The 15,754-nt window shown below is 57.2% G+C and overlaps 1 protein-coding gene across 2 annotated transcripts; it reads left to right on the top strand.

Moving 5' to 3' along the window:
• Positions 1 to 8,975: 8,975 nt before the first annotated feature.
• On the top strand, positions 8,976 to 15,754 carry ATN1 (atrophin 1; the record flags this gene model as incomplete). Of its 2 annotated transcripts, none has more annotated exons than XM_084254582.1 (9): positions 8,976 to 9,164; positions 9,308 to 9,445; positions 9,578 to 9,691; positions 10,724 to 12,732; positions 12,934 to 13,156; positions 13,522 to 14,218; positions 14,893 to 15,036; positions 15,374 to 15,554; positions 15,721 to 15,754. In XM_084254582.1, the coding sequence occupies exons 1-9, from the start codon at positions 9,138 to 9,140 to the stop codon at positions 15,752 to 15,754; spliced, it is 3,567 nt and encodes a 1,188-aa protein (XP_084110708.1). In that variant the 5' UTR covers positions 8,976 to 9,137. The 2 variants fall into 2 exon arrangements, with proteins under 2 accessions (XP_084110708.1, XP_084110707.1); XM_084254581.1 differs by having other exon boundaries at positions 10,721 to 12,732.

Below are 15,754 nucleotides of genomic sequence, written 5' to 3'. Positions count from 1 at the left end.
CCCCTCTGCTGACCTGGAGACTTGGAACCTCTCTCCTATCCTCCTGGAAAATTCCTTCCCATTCTGCTCTGTGACATCTGCCCCAGACCCCCTGGCTGCCCTGCTGCGCTGCTCCTTGGCTTGTCTGGCCCCTGCTGTCTCTGCTCCTCCCTCTGGGTTCCACTCTCCATGTTTCCTTCCTTTCTATTCTCCTCCTCAAAACTTGACCATGGGACTGAGCATTCTAAGGGGGTGCATGGAAGAAGGATCAGGGTCTGTGACAGGAGCACCAGGGTTGGCTGGTGACGTGTTTAGAAAGGGGCCATGTCTTGCTAGTTCCATGTGGTTTCAATGCTGAATCTCAGCCAGGAGCCTCACAGGCTGAGGTGGGGGGGGGGGTGCTGGTGGCATGGTCCTGCCTGGCCCAAGATGTCAGCATATTATTTATTTATTTAATTTATTTATTCATTCATTTTTCATTCATCCTGTTAATTTAATCACGTTCCCCATAACTCAGGCCCAAAAATCTGGCTAATTTGAGGGAACTATGTGTCTGCGTTTCCTGTGGCGGTAGGTCTTGCTGGAATGGGAAGGGGAACAGAAAGGGGCCTTGATGTCAGCTCCTTGGTGCAGAGCAGCCCTTAACTAAAGCCTGGCTCTGGCTAGAGGTGGGGCTGTGCGCCTGGGGGCTTCTACTCCCCAATTTCTCCTCCGCCCTAGCTTCCCTGTCCTTCCTCCAGCTGCACCAGAGCCATGTCTCACTCCCCTGTGCCATGTTCCACAGCTGCCACCACCTCTGTGGCGCTGAAATGAGCACCGCCATTAAAGTCTGAATCACAGTGCGTTGTTGTGTCTGAGCGGCCTCACTCTAGTCCAAATGAGGTGGCACCCCAACTGGGTGCCAGATCACAGAGCTGGGAGGACACACAGAGCAAGACACACTGAACAGAATGGTCTACCCTGAGTAGCATGGCCTGACCCACGCTGGCTGGGGCAGGGGATTTGCCCCTGCCTTCTCAGTCACAAGCCTGACCTGGGACAGGTGAATTAGGGCTTCTTCACCTGGGGTTCAAGAACCTCTGAAAGTATCTAAAATTGTGTGTGTACACTTTTGGGGGAATGGGTTCCAAGTGTTCTCAGATTCTCAAAGAGTTTTCACCGAAGAAGGGATAAAGCTGTGGACAGGAGCAGCTCCCTACGGGGCCTCCCCCCCAAAAAAAAAAAAACAAACAAAACCCTGGCTGCTTCTGGGCTGGCACAACACTGCATGGCCATCACCCTGCAAGATTTGGGAGGGAAAATGGGGGATGGGGGGTGCACAAAGAGGGCCTAAGGAAACTGGAGGCCTTCAGTAAACTGGAGATTCAGGATCTGAAGTGCCCAAGATGCCTCGAGGCCAGTCAGCTTCCCAGTAGGATGCCCCTGTGTGGCTGGAGACCCCCTTTTACACTTCAGCTCCTGAGGGAGCCTCAGCTCTGAGATGCCGTAGACACCAGAGCACAGACCAGCAGGGAGTAACTATGACCACTAGAGGGAGACAGAGTTCTGCAGGACACCATGCTGGCCCCCAGCTCAGGGTGGGCTGGGAGGAATTTCCAGGATCCCTCTGTGGCCTCCTCCTCTCAGTTCTGTCCTAGGCTCCCCCTGCCATCCTACCCACCTCCAGAACTCTAAGAGGATTCCAGCTTTGTAGGGCAGGCCCCATTTCTTTGCTCTCCTCCTTCCTGGGTCCCTGAGACCTCAGTCATTTCAGCTGAAAGAGCTTCCTGCCCCCTTCTCTTTTAGTGTGGGCATCTCATCTTTCCTTTCCATGTCTTTAGCGCCCTTTTCTGTTTCCCTTGGGGCACACCTTGCTTTTTTCTGTGTCTCTGTTTTCTCTAGCATTCATTTTATCTTAGCTCAGTAACTCTTGGACTGACCAGGACTATTCTGGTTCCAGCCACACTTGCTAACCTCTGCCCTTTCTTCCCTCCCTCCTTCTGGCCAGGTCTCCTCTGGCAGCCATCCCCCTTCCCTCCTCCCCTCAGGTACTGGGTTGGATTGGGTTACAGCTAGCTCTGCCTGGGCCTCCTAGGCCCCTCTCTCCACTTTTCCTTTGTGCCGTTGCCTGGAGACCAGTGGGATATGGGGGGCTGGGGCCAGAAAGGGAGCTGGGGTGAGGCATGGGGTGTCTGTGATGCTCCCTGATTTGTGAGCCTGGCCTTCAGATGGGGGAGGAATTGTAGGGGGTAGGCCTGGGCTGCTCTTTTGACTCCCCATTCCTTGTTCCTGCCTATGCTGATATTTTTCTTTTCAGCTCAGATCTGCACCTTAGATGATATAAGCCCATTCCTTAGTGGTTAAAAATAAGGGAGAAGAGCTCAGTCTGGGAGGGAGTTGAGAAGGCCCAGGACCCAGGGGGAGACTGAACTGAGAAGTGCTGCTAGAGAGGAAATGCAATAGGGAGGGGGAAAGAAGTGGGGGGAGGAGTCTTGGAACAAAGTTGGGGGGGTGGGGAGAAGGCCGCAGTTTTCCTGAACCTTTGTCAGGGGAGAGTCAGGGTAGCTTGGGGGAAGTAGGGAACTGGCCCCCAGGGATGAGGAAGGTGGGCATGGGGGAATGTGAATGCCAGTCAATTTAACCTACTGGAGTGGTGAGTCTTTCTTTGGCTAAGGAAGCCTTCTTTGCTCAGGTTCCCAGTGCTTGAGAATCCATTTAGAGCTTTTGGGGTTGCTAGAACTTGGTGGAGCCTGGCTCAAGGACATGAGAGACAAATTTTACCCAGTTGCCACAGAGTCAACCTCCTTCCTCCCCCAGAGTCTGGTGGGACTTTGCCATTCAGGTCCCCCCCCCACCCCCACCCCGCCTTGGCTACTGGCAGGTATGGCCTCACAAATACCTTCTCCCCACCCACAACTAGAGAGCTCTTGAGAGCTCCCAATCCAGATTCCAGCTCCGGCTCTTCCTGTTTCCCAGCCTGCCTCCTTCCCCATTCTCTGGTCTTCCCAATCTCTGCTGCCAAAAAGCACCCAGTGTCTTGGTGTCCTTTGTCCTGGGAGATGTTGCTGCTTGGTGTGGGGCCCGGGAGAGAACCCAGAAGACTGGGGGTGGTGATGGTGTTGCTTCATGGTTGAAGACTGAAAATGGCTGGCAGACTCAGAGCCTGCAGTGGAAAGAGCAGGCAGAGCCTGTGGTCTGTGCTGAGGACTGTCTCATTCACATTAGAACGATTGGGAACAGGGAACCAGGGCACCTAGGAATTTGGCTCCATCTTGAGTGTAATCCCCACCAGAGCCCCTTCCCTGTGGCCCAAAGGTACCATGAGTGATGACTTCAGATTTGAGAAGGAAAATGGAGACACCACCATACAGGAGGGTCTGAGGATGGAGTCCCAGTCCTAGAAATTCATCTCCTACCTACTGGGAACAGCCTTCCCCATCCAGTTCCACTCTCATCTTCCACACCACTGGCCTTCCCGCTTCCAGACTGTCACCAAAGGCCTTGTTTATTATCCATTTCCATCCCATCTTCTATACCATAACCTCAGGAAACCTCCACCCTCCAGAAACCAGCCATCCCTGGTTGGCTGTCTCCTGCCCTCTTTTCCTCCCCTTCTAGAAGCTGGTTGCCCCCCAGAATATGCATCTGGCCCCACCTGCTTCACCCCTCATCTCTGGACTTGTCTGCAGTTTTCCTCATCATCTCTAAATTCCTTTAGTTCCTATCCTTTCCCCGAAACCAATCACGCCAAACTCTTAATTCTTTCCCAAACCTCATCCTCCTATATGTCCCCATCTTTTCAGTTTGTCCCCCAATGATGACCCCAAACCTCTATCCCATTTTCTCTGATAACTGTCCCCAAACCTCTCCCCCTTCACCTCTGCCACAGACGGGTGTCACCCCAAGCTTCCTTCACCCCTCCTAGTCTCACACCTCGCTGCCTCCGAGCACCTCGTCCCTCCAGCCTACCCCCTACCCCAATCTCTGCCACCTACCCACAGCCTCCCCCTCACCTCCGACGCCGACCCGCGGCCCCCAAACTTCTCCAGCCTCCCGCTCGCCTGCCCTCACAGCCCACAACCCCTCCTACCCAGCCCTCTCCGGCGCCAGCCCGCGGGCGCCCCACATTCCGCCTCAGCGAAGCCCTCCCCGGCCCCGGCCCCCTCGGCCTCGGCCGCGGCCAACTCGCGCGGCGCCTCCCCCTCTCCGGGTCCCCCTCCCCCTCAGCTGCCGCGCGCTCCCTCCCTCGCGTCTCCCTCCCGGCCCCTCGCGCCTCGGCTCCCCCGCGCTCCCTCCTCTCCTCTTCCTCCCGCCCATCCCCCGCGCCGCGCGCCTCCCCCCGCCCGGCTTTCCTGCGCGAGTCGCCGGACGCGCCGCCCAGCCCGCCCGCAGCCCCGCGTCGGGCCGGGGCCTCGGGCCGGGACCCATTTCGGGGGACCGCGGGCCTCGGGGAGGGGCGAGGAGGGGCGCGGGCGACGCGGGCCCGGCGCGGGCGGGGGCGGCGGGCGGAGGCCGCCCAGGGGCCGGGACCGCGCGGGGCGGGCGGCGCGGGGCGGGCGCGGCGGTCGGAGCGGCGCGGAGGCCGGCCGGGCCGCGGGGGCGAGCGGCGCGGCGGGGGCGGGCGGCGCGGCCCCGGCGTTCCGGCGGCCGCGGGAGGCGCGGGCCCGAGGAGGGCGAGCGGGAGCGGGCGGCGGGGCTTGCTCGGGGCCAGGTGGGGCGAGGGGGGATGGGGGCCGCCCTCCGGGGGGGTCGGGGCCGCCGCCGCCGCCGTCGCGGCGGCGACTGAAGCCGAGAAGAGAAGAGGGGGGTGGGGGGCGGCCCCCGCCGCCCCCCGGAGGCGCCGGAGCCCCGGATCCCGCTCGGAGCCAGCCAGCCGTCCCGAGCTGCGCCCAGGTAAGGTCCGCCGCGGCCCGGGCCTCGGGCCCGCCCGGGTTCTGGCCCGCGGCTCCCCACCCCACCCCCACCCCTCCCAGCTCCCCCGCCCGCCGCCGCCTCCATTTGTTATTTTCCCGGTCGGGTCCCCCCGCTGCGGCCACCGCGGGGCTGGGAAGCCGGGGACTAGGGGGTGGGGCCGGCCTCCGCGGAGGGATGGGGCGCCCGGAGGGTCGGGAAGGTGGGGGAAGGTGGGAGAGACTTAGGAGGCGGCTGATGGGGCCAAGAGGGGAGCCGGGACCCTCGGTGCGAACGAGGAACACTGAGGTGGGAGGGTTGACGGAGGAAAAATGGGGGTGCCTGTGAGGGGGCTTCAGGGCGAAGGTTAAAAGGATTGGAGAGACGGCAGCGAGGTGGGGCTAGAGCGCTCCAGGAAAAGCCCCAAAGGCCCAAACCCGGTTTTCAGCGTCTGGGGCGCGGGGGTGCTAGGCGAAGAGGAGCGATGGGGAAGGGGTGTGGTAGCTGGAGAGCGGGGCTGTGGCTGGTGAGGGAGAGGACGAAACCTCGGGAAAGGGAGGCTCGGAAGGGCCGAGGAGAGGGCCACCTTGGGGAGGAACCCGCGGTGTTCCTGGGGGGAAGTGGGGAGGCGATGCCTTTGTGACTCAGTTTTCTCTTCCCTGCACCCGTTCGCCGGTGCCTGTTTTTCCAGTCCCAGAATAGTTACTTCTTGAAGAGGGGTGCGCTGGGGCCCGATGGTGTGGGTCTTCCTAAAACTAATGAGGAGGAAGCCCTGAACGCTAAAGCTAGAGTTAGGGAAGAAGGGGTTTCTGGGAGGGTGGAAGCAGGAGAGAATTGCGTGATCTTCTAGGCACTCTAAGCAAGTTGTGACCTCCACCCACAAGTCCCCACAGCACCCACTGCCCCTCTAGCTGTGGTTTCTGTTGGCTGTGGTTCTTCATGACTGTTCTGCGGGCAAAGATTTCCTTTTGTGTGCTTTTGGGGGGCTTATTTCTACCTGGGTAGGTACTCTTTTAAACTCCTTTCGCCGAGGGTGCTAGGGGAGGGTAGGAGTTGCTTTGGCAACTGGAGGGGGAGTGGCTGGCGGATGGACCCCTGGGATGGACTCTTGAGGGGCAGGTACTGCCATTTCGTTGTCATGGCAATGATCCGGTGGGATGTCCGGTAGGTGGGGGTTCAGATTCTTGATTGGACTGCCATCTTTGGCTATGTCCTTGGGACTCTTGGCCGGGTCCAGGAGGTACTGCTGGCAGATACGAGGTTCCCAGGGGGTCCACCCCCTTCTGTCCAGCTGCTGCTGTCTGTTGGAACTGGTAGACATGTTGCTTGCAGGTCTTAGGTGTTTCTTCAAGCTCCACCCACTTAGGCATGGTGGGAGGGTGGAAATACTCCTGTTCAAATTATACCATCTTTTGATAATTCTTTCTGGTCTCTCTACTTCCTTATTATTAGGTATATTTTGCATACCATAGTCTTTTTGCTTCTTTACACGAATATGCTTCCATTTTCTTAAATACGAGTATCCCTTTTTCTCATTCCCACACTCTCCCCACAGTGATTCCTTCCCTCAGCTAACCTTTGATTGTCTGTTTCCTTGACCTTGTAGGAATCACTGGCTTCTCCATGTCCATCCCCGGAGAGGGTGGCCCAAGGGAGAGGGCTGTGGAACTGCCTGGTGCAGTGGAAATACTCTGGAACAGGAGCCAGCAGACCCAGGCTAGTCCTGGCTGTGCCACTAGCTAACCGTGACCTTGGGCAAGTCACTTCTCCTTCTTTGAGCCTCAGCTTCATTGTTCAAGGTTATAGATTAGAGATGATCTCCGAGGCCCCTCTGACCACACTGGACTCTACGAGGGCTTAGACCAGCGCTTTGTATCTGCTGCTCTGGTCTTTGTTATCTAGGATTCACTTTGGACTGGTTAGTTTGTTGGGCCAGAATGATGATGGGGCTGGGCCACAGTTCCTGAAGTTGGCCATGCATACCCTTCCCAGAAAGCCCCTAAGCCTCCTGTATATTCCTTCTGCCATCCCGTTGAAGATTTCACCCTGAATTTTTTGTCCTGTTTTTACTTAGAGACTCTTTCCCTGTTTCTCACTTTCTGCATTGCCAACCTGCTCTTTATCATTTTCCTTGTGGTAAGGCAGTGAAGGTGCTTAGTGTGCTGCCCCAAACATAGTAGGTGCTCTATAAATAGTAATTACAGTGACTGGATGGGGGGAGGGACTGGAGTGTGGCACAGCTTGTGGGTGCTGAAACAGGCCCCAGGTTCAGAAACACATACAACCCCTCCTAATTCCTTCTCTCCAGTTACTTACTCTTTTACACGGCTCTTCCAAGTCAGTGCTAATTTTAGCAGGATTCAACTGATTAAAAAAGTTGAGGTGAGGAAGGGGTGTTTAATGTCTAAGTTCTCCACATACTTGTCTCTTGTTTCTCTGGCCCCCTGGATCCCTTTGCTTTAACTGGCTTGGTGAGCTGGTTCTGTGATGGGGAGAGAGGTGGGCTTCTCTGCTGGGTTGGCAAGGACACACCTATCACAAGTCATCTTTGTTGTGTGTGTGTGAAGATTATTTTCGCCTTGTATGTTGGGTTTTGTTCTTTGAATTTTTTGCGGGGTTGACAACATTTAAAAACCAATCTGCACAACAACTCAAAAATAGCTGTTGAGAGAAATGGCCATTTACTGGGCAACCAGTCAGTCAGTTGAAAGTTTCGAAGATCTGGAGCTCTGTCCCAGCTGTCTTGTGACTCCAGGTCAATTGTTATTAAGTTTCCTGGAAAGGTTAGGCTCCCCCGGCAAGGCCTGCCTCAGCAGGGTTCAGTGGAGGTGAGTGAGAAGTAATTACTCTGTATTCCTAGGGGAACATATGCTGGAGAATTCTGACCTGAACTCAGTATAGGTGGGTAAGCTTATTCTGTTCCCACCAAGGCCTCCAGCACTTCATTCAAAACCTACTGTAGTTAGTGGGTTTAAAGGTCAAGAAAGAGAGAAGAACAGAACACCCATATAAACACGTCAGTGGCAGAGTTAGAAAGGAAGAGCAGTATTTTTTTGCTTTCAAAAGATCTTATGGTCAGTAACATGGAAAGACGTGACACTTAGCAAGAAAAGTAACAAGTGCAAATGAAAATAGCTGGCTATATATAGATATATCAAGATAAATATATAAATATTTATATGGGCTGCGAGGAGGTGTGTGTCCCTGTCTACGTCAAGTGGGAGGCTAGCTTTCATATTTGTCGGTTTGTGTTGTGTGCTCACTGATAATCTGAGTGGTTGGTAAAGTGAAAGCCGTGCCTTTTCCTTGAACCCCAAGGAACTCAGGCACTACAGAAGGGGGCTTTATGAGCTCTCACAAACCCACTTCTGCACTTTGGGGATCGTCGGCTACACAGGGCTGTGTGCTCTGCATTGCAGAACGGGGCATTCTTCTCCCACCTACTCTGATGTGAAAAAAAGATTCTTCTCATATCTCTGAGCTGATCTAGGCTTTCTGAGAATTCTCCCCAGCAACCTCTGATGAGAGCACAGCCAAGTTTAGAAGAGTGAGCATGAGCTTTGAAGTTGGGAGACGTGGGTTTGATTCTGATTCCTTCACTGTGTATTTATCACATGAAGGTGGGCAAGTCACAGTCTGTGAGCCTAAGTTTTTTCACCTATGTAACGGGAGTAATAGGAGTATCTTCTTTTGGGGGTTGGTTGTAAATATTAGATGAAATTGTGTTACATGTAAGGGCTCGACACAAAGAAGGCACTCAAGAAATTAGCCACTACTTCAGCTACATTTCTTTATGCTTCTTTTAAGGCTCTGTGGAATTCGTGTGTACACAAATACTCCCAAGGGATCCCTTGGGTAAAATAGTGTGATCTCCCGAATTGGGGCTCATGGGTGCATCAGATTTTCCTGGTGTCCCCAGAGATGATGGAGATGATATTGTGAGCAGAGTCTCTTTCACTGGTAGCAGAGGTGGCCCCTAGGGCCAGCCAGTAGTGTCCTAAGGGCCTGCACCTCTTGGCCACAGACCTGGGGCTGGGCCGCGTCCTGTCTTTTGCATGCACAGCAGTGTCCCCTCCAGGTTGCCACCCCAGTGTAGCGTGTCTGATGGTCTTTTCCTCACAGGCTTCACTGGAAACAGATCCTGCCAGTTCCAGGTGCCTATACTGGACACTTGGAGATCCTGCTTCCTGCTTCCCAGGCCACAGCTGTGGGGGACTTGGGGTGAAGCAGAGACGTTTCTGTATTCAGCTGCCCAGGCAGAGGAGAATGGGGTCTCCACAGCCTGAAGAATGAAGACACGACAGAATAAAGACTCAGTGAGTAACAGTGAAGATGAGACCTGAAAGATGAGGGACAGGGAAGTTAGGGGGAAGAGCCCAAAAAGAATAGAGATAAGGACATTAGAAAGTTAGATGTGAAAAATAACGTTATCTGCCTCCTTCCTTCTCTTCTCCCTCAGATGTCAATGAGGAGTGGACGGAAGAAAGAGGCCCCTGGGCCCCGGGAAGAGCTGAGATCGAGGGGCCGGGCCTCCCCTGGAGGGGTCAGCACGTCCAGCAGTGATGGCAAAGCCGAGAAGTCTAGGCAGACAGCCAAGGTATTCTGTCCTCAGGTCCTCCCACAGGATGCCGGGGCGCTGGGCTGAGGGTGCTGTGGGGAAACTTCCTGTCTGGCAGAGGGTAATGGTAGAGGCTCAGGAGGTGTAAGGCAGGAATTCTCTTTCTAACAGAAGGCCCGAGTGGAGGAAGCCTCCACCCCCAAGGTCAGCAAGCAGGGCCGGAGTGAGGAGATCTCAGAGAGTGAAAGCGAGGAGACCAGCGCACCAAAAAAGACGAAAACCGAGGTGGGAGACCCTACAGCCACCCTGACCTGTTTCCCGACCATTCTTTTCCCCAGACCTCCTTTCGCTCACCTTTTCTTTCATTCCCTTCACCTTGCCTGGGGTATGAGAGACAAGTCAATTCTAGTGCTCGCTGAACAAAAGCCTTCTCTCATCTGTCAGATAGATTTAGGGCTTTGGCCAGGCCAATAAGGTGACCGGGCAGGGCCAGCAGGGGCTGGAAAAGTGTGGGGAAAAAAGCCTTTCCTTTTCTAGATCCCAATTTTCACGAAGGGACTCTGGGGGTGGGGGGAGGTTTAGGGGTGAGAAGTCTTAGTGGAAGGAACAAAAAAATCATGAACATGCAGAAGTCTTTTTAAGAATAAGGGTTTGGGGATGATTTAGTTACAGGGTAAAGGAGGTGAGAGGAGGGCGGATATGACTGGCAGATGACAGGGACATGGGTTCAGCTGTGGATGGGGAGGAGATGCTGGAGATGGATGCTTGAGGAATGAGTAGGGTTTTGTTTTTTTTTTTAAGATTTATTCTTTTTATTTATTAATTTATACAAGCACTGGGTACAGTCAGAAGTGCGGGAGGGTGAGAGAATTCACCAGAGCCAGAGTGGGGAGCAGAGCAGGCAGAAGGACCTAAGTACACTGCTGAGGGGAGCAGCGGGCGGCAGGAGAGGTCTGCGCGCCATGTGGGACCCTCCTCCGGTGGCCGGGGAGCAGCTGGGGATCGAACCGGCACCGCAGAGGCCACGGGCAGCTTCGCAACCCAGCGCTCAACCGCTGCGCCACCGGGGAGGCCCATGAGTAGGGTTTTATAAGGAAGGAAACTGCTATGAATCAGCTGAAGATGTGGGGAGAGTGGAGGGTGCCCACATGCAAGGTGAGCTTGGGCAAGGGCACTTGTATTCATCAAGCCGTGTGGTACAGTGGCATAGTGTGGCGGGGAAATAAATGACTTTGTGCAAAGGAGGCACCTAGATTTTCTAGGGGAAGAAAGGAAGGAGAAGCAAAGGGGAAAAATGCCCTCTCTTTCCCACAGCAGGAGCTCCCTCGGCCACAGTCTCCCTCAGATCTGGACAGTTTAGATGGGCGGAGCCTCAATGATGATGGCAGCAGCGACCCTAGGGACATTGACCAGGATAACCGAAGCACGTCCCCCAGCATCTACAGCCCTGGAAGTGTGGAGAATGACTCCGACTCATCCTCTGGCCTGTCCCAGGGCCCAGCCCGCCCCTACCACCCACCTCCACTCTTTCCTCCCTCCCCCCCTCCACCAGACAACACCCCCCGACAGCCAGAGCCTGGCTTTGAACCCCATTCTTCTGTGACACCCACTGGATATCATGCTCCCATGGAGCACCCCCCATCTCGAATGTTTCAGGCTCCTCCTGGAGCCCCTCCCCCTCACCCACAGCTCTACCCTGGGGGGTCTGGTGGAGGTGTTTTATCTGGACCTCCCATGGGTCCCAAGGGGGGAGGGGCTGCCTCTTCAGTGGGGACCCCTAGTGGGGGTAAGCAGCACCCACCACCCACCACCCCCATTTCAATATCAAACTCTGGATCTGGTGGTGCTCCCCCAACAAAGCCACCTAACACTCCAGTGGGTGGTGGGAACCTACCCTCTGCACCACCACCAGCCACCTTCCCCCATGTGACACCAAACCTGCCTCCCCCGCCTGCTCTGAGACCCCTTAACAATGCATCTGCCTCTCCTCCTGGCCTGGGGGCCCAGCCACTACCTGGGCATCTGCCCTCTCCCCATGCCATGGGGCAAGGTATGGGTGGACTTCCTCCTGGCCCAGAGAAAGGCCCCACTCTAGCTCCTTCACCTCACCCTCTGCCTCCTGCTTCCTCCTCTTCTACCCCAGCCCCCCCCATGAGGTATCCTTATTCTTCCTCTAGCAGTAGCTCTGCAGCAGCCTCTTCTGCCAGTTCTTCCTCTTCCTCCCAGTACCCAGCTTCCCAGGCATTACCCAGTTATCCCCACTCCTTCCCACCCCCAACAAGCCTTTCTGTCTCCAATCAGCCACCCAAGTACACTCAGCCTTCTCTCCCCTCCCAGGCAGTGTGGAGCCAGGGTCCCCCCCCACCTCCTCCCTATGGCCGTCTCTTAGCCAACAACAATGCCCATTCAGGCCCCTTCCCTCCTCCAACGGGGGGCCAGTCTGCAGCTCACCCACCAGCCCCAACACATCACCATCACCACCAGCAACAGCAGCAGCAGCAACAGCAGCAGCAGCAGCAACAACAACAGCAGCAACATCATGGAAGCTCTGGACCCCCTCCACCTGGAGCATATCCCCACCCCCTGGAGAGCAGTGGCTCCCATCATGCACACCCTTATGCCATGTCTCCCTCTTTGGGGTCTTTGAGGCCCTACCCACCAGGGCCAGCACATCTGCCTCCACCTCACAACCAGGTGTCCTACAGCCAAGCAGGCCCCAATGGCCCCCCCGCCGCCTCTTCCTCTTCCAATTCTTCCTCCTCGCAAGGGTCCTACCCAAGTTCACACCCCTCCCCTAACCAGGGCCCCCAAGGGGCACCCTACCCCTTCCCACCGGTGCCTCCGGTCACCACCTCCTCGGCTACCCTTTCCACGGTCATTGCCACGGTGGCCTCCTCGCCAGCAGGCTACAAAACAGCCTCCCCACCTGGGCCCCCACCGTATGGAAAGAGAGCCCCATCCCCAGGGACCTACAAGACAGCTACCCCACCGGGATACAAGCCGGGGTCACCGCCCTCCTTCCGAACCGGGACCCCACCAGGCTATCGAGGCGCCTCGCCGCCCGCAGGGCCAGGGACCTTCAAGCCCGGCTCACCCACCGTGGGACCCGGGCCTCTTCCACCTGCAGGGCCCTCAGGCCTGCCATCCCTACCGGCACCGCCACCGCCGGCGGCCCCTGCCTCAGGGCCGCCCCTGAACGCCACGCAAATCAAACAGGAGCCGGCGGAGGAGTATGAGACCCCCGAGAGCCCAGTGCCCCCTGCCCGCAGCCCCTCGCCCCCTCCCAAGGTGGTAGACGTGCCCAGCCATGCCAGTCAGTCGGCCAGGTGAGCGGGCGGGCCTGGAACGGGGAGCGACGGAGTTGGGCAGGGGGAGGGGATCGGCACCGGGGGGCCTGGCGTTCCTGTGATTTTTGACTACTCCAGACCCTCGCGCCGCCCGCGGGGCTCCTCCGGGGGCGGGGGCCCCGCGGGGTCCCCCGGCAGCTCCCCGGGACTGAACGCGCGCTGCCTCCGCGTCCCCGGCAGGTTCAACAAACACCTGGACCGCGGCTTTAATTCGTGCGCGCGCAGCGACCTGTACTTCGTGCCGCTGGAGGGCTCCAAGCTGGCCAAGAAGCGGGCCGACCTGGTGGAGAAGGTGCGGCGCGAGGCCGAGCAGCGCGCGCGCGAAGAGAAGGAGCGCGAGCGCGAGCGCGAGCGCGAGAAGGAGCGCGAGCGCGAGAAGGAGCGCGAGCTGGAACGCAGCGTGGTGAGTGCGTCACCCGAGCGCGGCCGCCCGGGCCCGGCCTCCTCTGCGCCGCGCCGGGGCGGGGCGTCACTGCGCCACCTGCCGGGGAGGAGGAGGCACTGCAGCTCAGGAAATAGGGCCGGGAAGAGGCTGTCGCTGCCCAGGGTGGCGGGGAGGCCGGCTGGGGCGGACTACCCGAGAATCGTGAATCGCAGGAAAAGCCAATATCCTACACAGGAAGAGAAGGGGGGAGGAGAGTTCTGGTGGGCCGGGTTCTGACCAAGCAGTTGGGCATTCAGCTGCTTAGACAAATGAGCAGCCCAGGATCAGTCAGTCACCTGCTTCCAGATCTTGCCCTTTTGACTCTGCTTCTCTGTATCCTGCAGAAGTTGGCTCAGGAGGGCCGTGCTCCAGTGGAGTGTCCGTCTCTCGGCCCAGTGCCCCATCGCCCTCCATTCGAGCCAGGCAGTGCAGTGGCGACAGTGCCCCCCTACTTAGGACCTGACACGCCGGCCCTTCGCACTCTCAGTGAATACGCCCGGCCCCATGTCATGTCTCCTGGCAATCGCAACCACCCATTCTATGTGCCCCTGGGGGCAGTGGACCCGGGGCTTCTGGGTTACAATGTCCCGGCCCTGTACAGTAGTGACCCAGCAGCCCGCGAGAGAGAGCGCGAAGCCCGGGAGCGAGACCTCCGTGACCGCCTCAAGCCTGGCTTCGAGGTGAAGCCCAGTGAGCTGGAACCCCTACATGGGGTCCCTGGACCAGGCCTGGATCCCTTCCCTCGACATGGGGGCCTGGCTCTGCAGCCCGGCCCCCCTGGCCTGCATCCTTTCCCCTTTCACCCAAGCCTGGGGCCCTTGGAGAGAGAACGTCTAGCGCTGGCAGCTGGGCCAGCCCTGCGGCCTGATATGTCCTATGCCGAGCGTCTGGCAGCTGAGAGGCAGCACGCAGAAAGGGTGGCAGCCCTTGGCAATGATCCCCTGGCACGGCTGCAGATGCTCAACGTGACCCCCCATCACCACCAGCACTCCCACATCCATTCTCATCTGCACCTCCACCAGCAGGATGCCATCCATGCAGGTGAGAACCCTGTTTCCTTGTCTTGGGCCTTTGGGGGCACTTTGCCGCCAGACAGGTGATTGGGCTCATCAGTTCCTCCTCTAGCCTGACTGGAGTTGCTCTGCTGAGATTGCTGCCCTGGTCTTAGCTTTTCTGTCTTCTCCCCTAACTTGTCTTCTCATGCCCTAATCTTGCACAGAGACTGTTCCTCGCATCCCAGCTCTCTCTAGGTTCTAACATTCCACCCATGATAGAGGCCTTAAGTGGAAACCTTTGAAGGAACACCACCTTTCTCCATTGCAGCCCTTTCCCCAGTCTTTCTGTCCCTTATTTCACAATGCGCAGACCGTAGCCCACCTGCCCTTGTAGTCGTGTCCATTGCTAGCTCTTTCGTGCTTTCTTCAGGTCCTCTTTTTTCTTGTCTCATTTCCTGAACTTCCTCTCCTTATCCATTTCCTCTCAGCAGTTTATTTCTCTCCTTTTCCTCAGATACATCTGACAATTGCAGTCTACTTTAGTTGTATCCTGTCTGTCCCCCAGAGCCCTAGTCCTTCCATTGTGCCTCCTGTAGAGTCTGGCTCTTCCTGAGTTTGATAGTCCAGCTCTCTCCCCAGATTTGGATTCCCATACCCACCAAATGCATGTTTTCCCCAAACCTACCTCCTGGTAACACCTTCCTCTTCTCTAACCGCCAGCCTCTGCCTCCGTGCACCCTCTCATTGACCCTCTGGCCTCAGGGTCTCACCTCACCCGGATCCCCTACCCAGCTGGGACTCTCCCCAACCCCCTTCTTCCTCACCCTCTGCACGAGAACGAAGTTCTTCGTCACCAGCTCTTTGGTAAGGATGGAGTAGGGTGGGGAAGGTCTACTGAGAGGACAGAAAGGAGGGATTTGGGTGCTGGGATGGGTTGAGTTGGGCATGGGAGGGATGAGGAGAACCCAGAGGAGCTGGGAGTGGGGGTGGGGAGTTCTGGGGCCCTGCCCAAGAGAGGCACAGATTTGAGGGCCAGGCTGAGAGCTTTGAATTCTGAAGATCACTGACCACTCACAGGACTAGCCATTACCTAACTTTAAGTCTGCATTTTCTCTGTCTGAAACTGGCTGCCTGCCTCCTGACCCCAAGCAGGCACCCAGTACCCCATCACTCATGTGCCCTCTGCCCTTCCTGCCCACAGCTGCTCCTTACCGGGACCTGCCAGCCTCCCTCTCTGCCCCAATGTCAGCTGCTCACCAGCTGCAGGCCATGCACGCGCAGTCTGCTGAGCTGCAGCGCTTGGCGCTGGAGCAGCAGCAATGGCTGCATGCCCATCACCCACTGCACAGTGTGCCGCTGCCTGCCCAGGAGGACTACTACAGGTACTGCGGGGGGAGGGGCAGTGCTGGGCCAAAGAAGAGGGTGTGAGTCTTCTCAGCTGGGATGGGGTATGGGCACTAGGTTCCTGAATGAGGGAACCCCTCCTGGGGGGCCACTCTGAGCCACCTCCATCTCTCATATCTGCTCTGCATTCCCTCTCTCCCCCAGTCACCTGAAGAAGGAAAGCGACAAGCCACTGTAG

Source organism: Talpa europaea (assembly GCF_964194135.1).
Source record: "Talpa europaea genome assembly, chromosome: 15".
Classification (NCBI taxonomy): domain Eukaryota; kingdom Metazoa; phylum Chordata; class Mammalia; order Eulipotyphla; family Talpidae; genus Talpa; species Talpa europaea.
Note: the sequence above shows the minus strand (reverse complement) of the source record. Positions and strands in the feature narration are given on the sequence as shown.